The sequence below is a fragment of the Lagopus leucura genome, unplaced genomic scaffold (assembly GCF_019238085.1).
Source record: "Lagopus leucura isolate 7727_CA_CO unplaced genomic scaffold, USGS_WTPT01 259-13_obj-0_obj, whole genome shotgun sequence".
NCBI classification, from domain to species: domain Eukaryota; kingdom Metazoa; phylum Chordata; class Aves; order Galliformes; family Phasianidae; genus Lagopus; species Lagopus leucura.
Window position 1 is genome coordinate 40,222 of NW_024967289.1, and position 8,993 is coordinate 49,214.

General features: G+C 52.0%; 1 protein-coding gene and 1 long non-coding RNA gene across 9 annotated transcripts in view; one reads left to right on the forward strand and one right to left on the reverse strand.

Moving 5' to 3' along the window:
• The window catches only part of MPP2 (membrane palmitoylated protein 2), a 6,909-nt gene extending 5,388 nt beyond the window's left edge, over nucleotides 1–1,521 (reverse strand). For 2 of the 7 annotated variants that reach the window (XM_042893726.1, XM_042893725.1), the window contains exon 1: nucleotides 654–718. In XM_042893726.1, coding sequence (XP_042749660.1) covers nucleotides 654–717 — 64 coding nt within the window. In that variant the 5' untranslated portion in view covers nucleotide 718. Of the gene's footprint in view, nucleotides 1–653; nucleotides 841–1,491 lie in introns of those variants that run through there. The other 5 variants (XM_042893729.1, XM_042893733.1, XM_042893732.1 and 2 more) reach the window with 5 other exon arrangements.
• A 3,860-nt stretch (nucleotides 1,522–5,381) lies between these two features.
• Nucleotides 5,382–7,800, forward strand: LOC122193036. Of its 2 annotated transcripts, none has more exons than XR_006182773.1 (3): nucleotides 5,382–5,417; nucleotides 7,200–7,331; nucleotides 7,644–7,800. It is a non-coding gene; the product is annotated as an uncharacterized LOC122193036 (long non-coding RNA). The 2 variants fall into 2 exon arrangements; XR_006182772.1 differs by lacking the exon at nucleotides 5,382–5,417 and adding an exon at nucleotides 5,955–5,969.
• The last annotated feature ends 1,193 nt before the right edge of the window (nucleotides 7,801–8,993 follow it).

Consider the following 8,993-nt stretch of genomic DNA (forward strand, 5'->3'; position numbering starts at 1 on the left):
GGGGGGGGAGGGGGGGTGGTACATTGGGAAAGGAGGGAACTCCTCAAAACCCCCTGGAGGCATATTCCCCACACGCAGTTCATGCAGCAGCAGGCAGGTCTGCAGTGCAACTGGCAGGATGCAGTAAAGCTCGGAGGGGAGGAGGTTTGCAACACAACCAGGCAGTGCAACGCAAACAAGAGATGGCAGTGTAAACGGGTGAGGGGCGGGGGGCAGGTTGGGGGGGTGGTTGGGTATGGGGGACGACACAGCACTGCAAATGAGGAGGTTGCAATGCAAACAAGGGAATGTAATACATCTGAGGAGTGCAATTTAACCAGATGGTGTGATGCAATCAGTGAGGGGACTGCAATGCAAACAAGGGCTTGCGATTCAGCAGGGAGCGCTTGCAATGGAAGGAGAGGCTGCATGCAATGGCGGGCGAGGCTTGAAAAGCAGATGAAAAAGGGGGAAAGAGGGGAGGTGTTGCTCCCAAATATCTCTCACTCCACACCTAGGGGGAATCACAGCATGACCCAGGAGATCACCTTCCTTTGTCCCGCTCCACCCCCCCTACCCCTGCCCCCAGCTTACCCCTAGTGCATCCCACAGCCACCAGCCCCCACACAGCGTCACATTCTGACCCAACCTCCGCGCCCGGGGATTCTCCCTACCTTGGGGACCCAACGGGGTGCCGGGGCCAGACGGCGAAGCCCCAGGTTTGGGGCCGCTGTTCATGGCTACAGGCAGCAGAGCCCGGCCTCCTGCCCGCCTCCTGCCCAGATCCGGGTACCGTGGCCCCCGCCTGTGCCTGCTGCACCCCGAGCCTGGGCCGCAGCACACGGGTGTGCAACAGGAGTATGGACATGCAAAGGGAGCACGGGCGTGCAGAAGTTGCATGGATGTGCAAAAGGAGCATGCATCCTCTGCTACGTGCTCACTGCCTCAATCATGGCATGTGGAAAGCCCACATATGCATGCAGAGTGCATGCTTGCTCACGTGTCCCTGTACACAGCATACACATTAATGGAGATGTGTGTATTCTCATACACCTGTGTGATTGTCTCTGTACAAGTATTATCATGTTGCTGTCCACATCTCCCTCTGCATGCTCACACATGCACATCTGTGTGCAACCATGTGAGCATCAGTGTTCAAGCACAAGACCTGTGTGTACTCATACACTTGTGCACAATGTGAACAGCTGTGTGCATTGAAAAGCACATCTAATATGCCCCTGATATGCACACACGTGTGCACAGTCCTGGTCAGCTACAAGCCCGCAAACCTGAGACGCTCACACGCATGTGTGTACCCATGCCCCCACCAGTGCATGCTCACATGAATGTAAACTCGTGCACATGCAGACACATGCCTCCCTTTGTGCCCTCACACTTGTGTCCACACACACCATGCATGTTCATGTGCAGATCTACATGTTCATACCCTGTGCATGCCTCCCCTGCTTGCACATGCCCTTGCACACTCACATTCTCCCCCCATGTGCTCACCCGTAGGAGCCCCCAGCTCACTGCCACGCACCTTCCCGGGGGTTCGGGTGGGGGAGGACGGCGTGTCCCCTTTAAGGGGGGCAGGTGATGTTGCCATGGCAGCCGGGGGACGGGCCAAGAGCTCCTTACTGGTGAAGGGGGCACGGATTTAAAGGGGCCGCACAGTGCCCAACTTCCCCCTCTCCCATCTCCAGCCCCTCACATGGATGTGGTATCCTCCCTGATGCACGCACGGTGAAATGCTGTCTGTTCACACCCGGAGCTCACTGGGGCAGGGACAGGCACACTTAAACGTTATGCACACACACGTTCACGTGCAAATGCTCTACCCACGTGTGCCCACACACGAGAGCCTCCCCCCCACTCTCTCCTACACCCCCCCCATTCTCCAGCCCAGAAGCGAAACGATGTGTCACCCCACATGATATCCCAGCATCGGTATCCCCAGCACCAGTTTTCCCAGCTGCCGCCTGCTGAACAAAACATACTGCAGGCTCTGCTCCACGCATGCATGGTCGCGTAGAGGCTCTTGTGTGGCGCAACCGTGCACCACGGGAAAAGGGGGATGGTGTAACTGGCTTCATAGTGTGGGAATCAAATGTTGTTTCTGCATTAGAATTGGATAATTTTTTTTTTTTATTTCATTATCTCCGCTATCCACTTAACCTACCCACATGCTGTGCAGCCATGGAAAAATCACATTTCCCTCAGCACATGGGAGTCCAGCCTTAGTTACCAGCTGCTGGTTGCCCATCACACACATCCACGTATACATCCACTGTATGTGATGGCACCACAGAGCACTCTCAGAGGTTCTTAGTGCACCCTGGAGTGCCATATTGTGACCCATGGAGCTCAGGGAGTCATCTGGTGTGGCCCAGAATTTACTGGGACATACTTAGACTACAGCAGAGCATACTGGAAAGCCTTTAGTGAACCCTTGAGCATCCCAAAGAATTCTGGGAATATTGTAGGATGCCCCAGAGTCCACTTAGGAATTCTTGAAAGCCTCTAGAACAGATTAAGAAGTTTCAAGGGCAGCTTAGAGAACATAGATAAACTCTGGGATTTCATTACCGTGCCTTAAAGTACATTAGGGAGGCCAGGCTCCACCCCTTCCGGCAGCACAGGTGAATGGCCTTCACCTGTGCTCCTCTGGCTGGCTCATTGCTCTCCTCAGGTGATCAATCAGAGGTTCAGGCCATGACTCAGCAGTTCCCACACAAGAGCCCAGCTGGAACATCGGCTTGCAAAACAAGTCTTCTCAAGAACAAGACCAAATACCAGGGATAGCTCTCTCTACAAAACATTTGCAGCCACAGCCACAAATATCAACTCCCTTAAAACTGCCAAAATACCTTATTCAATTCCAGGATCATTCTTCAGTCAGGGGCCGTTAGGTCCCCAGTATAACACCCCAACAATGTCACTGCCCAGTGTTCACTCCCTAATGTCACCCACCCTTCCTCCCCAAAAAGCCCCAACATCACCCATGCCACTACAATGACACTTCAGAATCACTCTCCAGTGTCACCCCAATGTCACTCCCAGAGTCGTGCCAACAATGTCACCCCCCAGCATCACACTAAGTCACCCCAGTGTCTCCATCGAGTATCTCTCTCTGTTTCCCCCCCCCCCCGCAATACCCCAGCATCGCCCCCCAGCGTCACTCTCCAGGCTCAGTCCACAACTCCACCCCAGTGTCACCCCAGCATCACTCCATGGCATCACCCCAACTTGCTTGACAAGTAAGCAAGGTCTGGGACAGCAGCTCCTAGCGGGGCTGTATAAGCTTTCAGACACCGATAATCGATTGTTAATCACCACCTTCCATCTGGTTTCCAAACCAGATGACAATGAGTTATGTGGGGAGTCTGTTCTGGAAACAATTTGTCTTTTCTCCAAACCTGCTATGAGTTCAGAAATCCCACATCATGCTGCAGCAGAAATGGGGTACAGTGGTATGTTAGCGACCCCTGCTTCAGGGAGCACAGGGGCTGCATAAAGTGCACACGCTGCAGCCTCCCTATTTCTTTGGAGTCTGGGATTGAAACTTGACCCAAAAGGCCACACACTGCCATACAGGCAGGTGCCAGGTTCACCCACTGAGGATGTCAAATCCTGAATTGTTTTCACGATGGTCTTCAATTGCAAAGAAAGTAGGTGACACGTTTCTCACTGCAGAGCCACAAGCTGTCCCCACTAGTTTGGCAAACAGCGCTCACTCCGATCACATCGGTGATCTCAACTCTGCCATCCAGGCTGCACACACAGCTTTTCAGCATCTTGCTGTACCAGTACTGAAATTTGTGTGCTGTATCAGTACTGAAATTTGTGCTCCCCTATCTATTAGAAATTTTACCGAATGCCTTTGAGGACAGACTTCAATCAAAATATGCACGCCATTGTTGCTCACCCTTTGATCAAACTCCCCTTGCCGGACAGGCAGATCCAATCACCTGCTCGTTATCAGTCTTTTTTTTGTTGTTGTTTACAGCCTGAAGCAGTGATGGAGCACCTGGTGAGGGGTGTGGCCAGCCCTGCCAGCACAGGTGGAAGCAATTTACCTGTGGGACCGGATAGGGCTGAGCTTGGCTCCACCCCCTCCCTGCCCATATTTAAGGGCTGGGAACAGCAAGGGCAGCATTCTGCTTGGGAACTTCCTCCTTGGGAGCGAGTTCTGCCCTTTGGAATGGGGTGAGTGACTGATGCTTTATTGCAGGGCTTTGGTCTTTCTGTTTTTGGGGATCCTGACTGCTTTTAAAGGCTGAAAGCTGTAAGGGCAGCATCTCTGCATGGAGGCTGCTTCCTTTGGGGGTGTGGGCTGAGTGTTTCTGGAATGGGGTCATTGATCTCTTCTTTATTGTTGAATTGTAATTTCACTTTCTGGGGGGCTCCTGATCACGTTTAAGGTCTGCCAGCAGAAGGAGCAGCTACTGTACCTGGAGACTGCTTCCTCTAGAATGTGGGGTGAACCCTTGAAACAGGGTGAGTGATTCTTTCTTTATTCTGGAGCTCCAATATCTTGTTTTTGAGGGGATCCTGACCCCCCCCCCCCCCTTAAGGGCTGGCAGCCTTTAAGGTGGTGTCTGTCTTTGGAGACCGTCTCCTTGGGAGTGTGGGGTGAGGTCTGGTCCTTGAGAAAGGGTGAGTGATTCCTTCTTATTTTAGGGCTGTAGTCTTTCCTGTTCTGGGGGCATCCTGACCACGTTTAAGTGCTGGCAGATGTAAGGGCAGCATTGATCTCTGGAGGCTGTCTCCTGTAGAGCATGGGCGAGTTTTGGTCTTTGAGAAGGGTGTAAGTGGTTTCTTCTTTATTTCAGGGCTGCAATTTTTTTTTTTTTTTTTTTTTTTTTTTTTTTTTTTTTTTTCTCTAGTATGCTGACCACGTTTAAGGGGTGGAAGCCATAAGGGCAGCACCTCTACCTGGACACTGCTTCCTTGGCACTGTGGGCTGAGTGTTCATCTTTGGAATGCGGTAATTTATTCTTTCTTTATTTCAGGGCTGTTATGCACTGCTTCCAACGATGCAGAGTTGTTTAAGGGCATTGCATTCTGTGCACCCTTAGGTGTAATAAATCAGCTGATCTAATTTTTCAGCTCGACGGGGTTTAAGGATCTCCAGAGCTTGTCTGATCAGTGGTGTAAGCACTGTGAGATCTGAGCAGATAACGGAACATTGTGAGCCCCATGTTTGTGCACTAGCTTGTATGCTGGCAGGTTTCTGATGACTGTGGGAAGCTCACTTAGGGATCGAATGGGTCGCTCCATGGGGTCTATTCTCCCAGCCCAATGCACTACACGGCTGGTGGTAGAGTGAAGTGCATTAACCAGAACCTGAAGAACAGTCCCGGACCGCAGTGGCCACTTGCTTCATCCTCATTGAGCATAATACAGTCTGCACCACTCGAGCATAGTGATGACAGGTATTTGTTCCTATTTTGTCTGGTTCTCTCCTGTATCTCCCTTACAAATTCATCAATGGTAATGGATCCCAAGGCATCGTTCTCAGAGCACATTGTGACTGACCAGCTTGGGGTCCTACAGTCCTTTCTGTTTGAACAGCAGATCTGGCTTTATCTTTATAGAAAGCCAAGGATTGTCCTCTTCTGCACTGCTGTACTCAGCATCACCCCAGATATCTCCATCCTAATTGTCTGGAGATGTTGTTAGTTTCCTAATCTGTAAGACTCGCAAACCCCAATTCCTCTTCTTCCCAACCCCTGACCCACGTTCAATAGCTCTGCAGCTCTGGTTCCCAACAGCGTGATGAAGACCCTGGTCTTCTGAATACTGGGACCGGCCCAGAGAGGCTCTGTGACAGATGTGGGTTATCCCAGCTGGAGCACCTGCTACCATTGGTGGTGATCTCGTCCAACTGCCACACCACGAACAGGAACATCCACAGCCAGATCAGGCTGCCCAGAGCCTGACCCAGCCTCACCTTGGAAAGGACAGGGCATCCATCACGTGTCTGGGTAACCTGTTCGACTGTGTCACCACCCTCACTGTACAAGATTTTCTTTATATCTAAGCTGAATCTTTTCTTGTTCTTCCCTTTAGGTATTGAAAGGCTGTTACCAGATCACCTCGGAGCCTTCACTTCTCCAGGCTGAACAGCTCCAGCTCTCTCTCCTTACAGGAAAGGCATTCCATCCCTCGGTTCATCTTTGTGGCTGTTCTCTGGATGTGCTCCAACAGCTCCACGTCTGTCCTGCACTGCAGGCATCCACATCCAGACACAGCACCTCCAGGTGAGGTCTCACAGCGCAGAGCAGAGGGGCAGGACCGCCTCCCTTCGCCTACTGACTGCGCATCTTTGGATGGAGCCCAGCATACAGTTGGCTTTCTGGGCCGGGAAGGCACATTGCTGAGTGCCGCTACTCAGCCTGTTGAGGTCCCTCTGGATGGCGTTGTCCCTCTGGTGTGTCACTGCACCCCACAGCTCGGTGTCATTAGGGTGCACTCCACCCTACTGTCAATGTCACTGATGAAGGGGCAATCCCAGATGTTTGTACAAACTCAGCAAAGAACACGTTGAGAGCAGCGCCACAGAGAAGGATTTGCAGATCCCAGTGGATGAGAAGCTGGACATGAGCCAGCAGAGTGCACTTGCAGCCTGGAAGGCCAGCTGTGTTCTGGGCTGCATTAAAAGAGGAGTGGCCAGAAGGGGCATGGAGGTGATCGTCCCCATCTACTCGGTTCTTGTGAGGCCCCATCTGCAGCACTGTGTCCAGGCCTGGGGCCCCCAGCACAGGAAGGACGTGGAGCTTTTGGAGTGGGTCCAGAGGAGGGCCACTAAGATGATCAGAGGGCTGGAGCAGCTCTCCTACGAAGAAAGGTTGAGGGAACTGGGATTGTTTCTCTTGGAGAAGAGAAAGCTCTGGAGAGACCTCATCACAGCTTTCCAATACTTGAAGGGAGTGCGTAAGTGGGGGGGGGAAACGGCTGTTTATGAGGATGGATAGTGATAGGACAAGGGGAAATGGTTTTAAACTGAGACGGGAGGTTTAGGTTGGTTATTAGAAGGAAGCTTTTCACACAGAGGGTGGTGACGCACTGGAATGTGTGCTTTACCCTCACTTCCAGGAGGATCTGCTCAATGATTTTTCCCAGCACAGAGGTGAGACTGACATGTCGGCAGTTCCCAGGGTCATCCTTTCTATCTGTAATAAGAGCTGTGCTGTTGCCTTTTTTCTGCTCACCAGGGACTTCACCTGACTGCCTCAACTTCTCAAATACCACTGAGAGTGGCTCGGTGACTGCAGCAGTGAATTCCCTCAGGGCTCTGGGACTCGTCTCATCAGGACCTAAAGACTCCTGGATGCTCGGGTCCTCAGGTGGTCCAGAACCTGATCTCCCATCACAGTGTGGGATAGGGAGGGGTCTGTGGGATTGGCATTGCTTCCTCAATCCACACCTACTAAACCAAAGGTGAAGGCAGTGTATAATGAGCAGTTATCAGAGAAGGTGGAAGATGGATGTTGTTGGGTACCTGAGCCTTCTCCTTGTCTGTTGTTCCCAGCTGCAGTGCTGCTGGTAAGCAGCATCACGCACAGAGTGCAGCCACGTTGATCAGAGAAAGGAGTGCAGGTTTGTGAAAGAGGCACATCTGCAGGGCAGTGCCTTCATTACTGCTTGGTGTCCCACAGGTGACAGCGGAGTTGCAGCACTCCCGAGTGCCGTAACGACTGCATGGAGATGCGTGGCTCTTCATGGGAACAGCAAGGAACCGGAATCTGCATTTCCTGGAACGCCCCGGAACCTCGCTTTGCTGGCCGGTAATTGTCTGCTCAGCAGGTAAGGGTAATGCACACCCACCAGTGTTTACCCACCCCATAGCATGGCAGAACACGGTGTTCCCAGAGCTCTTCATTGCACTTCATGGTGCCCTGGATGCTGCCTGTCCTTTTCTGTGTTCTCCTTGTCTCTGGCCTTTCACTGCAGTGTTTTCCTTCCCTTTGCCCTTGCTGTTCCCTACTGCGTTGTCTTGCCCTCCTGTTTTTGTGTTCTATGCCATGTTCATTTGGCCGTTGCCCTTGGCTTTCTTTGCTGCATTCACTTCAGCATTCGGTTTTGGCATTCCATGCTGCGTTCTCTCGCCCTCCTGTTCTGGCATTTCCTTCCATGTTCTCTTAGCCGTTGCCATTGGCTGGGCATTCTCTTGCCCTCCTGTTTTTGTGTTCCATGCTGGGTTCTCTTGGCCATTGCCCTTGGCTTTCTTTGCCACATTCACTTCGGCATTCAGTTTTGGCATTCCCTGCTGCGTTCTCCTGCCCTCCTGTTTTGGCGTTCCTTGCCGTGTTCTCTTGGCCATCATCCTTGGCATTTCCTTCCATGTTCTCTTGGCCCTTGTCTGGGCATTTCCTTGCCCTCCTGTTTTTGTGTTCCATGCCACATCTCTTGGCCCTTGCCCTTGGCTTTCTGTAGCCACATCCTCTTCAGCATTCAGTTTTGGCGTTCCTGGCAGCATTCTCTCACCCTCCTGTTTTGGCATTTCCTGCCACGTTCTCTTGGCTCTTGCCTGGGCATTCCCTGTGACATTCTCTTTGACCTCCTAACTTGTTCCAGCCACATTCTGCATTGTCCTTCTTTGCCGCGTTCTCTTTGGCCTCCTATTTTGGCACTTCCTGCCATGTTTTCTTAGCCCTTGCCTGGGCATTCCATGCCGTATTCCCTTGTCCTTTTGTTTTGGCATTTTGTGCTGCATTCTCTTGGCCTTTGCCCTTGGCCTTTCCTTCTGTGGTCTCTTTGGCTGTATATTTTGGCTTTCCTGTTGCGTTCTCCTTGCTCTCACCTTGGCTTTCCATTGGGTGCTCTCTTTGCTCTTGCCCTTGCCTTAGCTTGGCTGTCTGCTTTGCATTTACCTTGGTTTTCCGTGGGAGTTCAGCTTGCCTTTGCCTTTGGCACTCTGGGATTAGCTGGGAGGCAACATTAAAGTTAACCTTGACCTGAACCCGTAGCTGAATGGGAGTTCTAACGATAATTGTGTTAACCTGCAG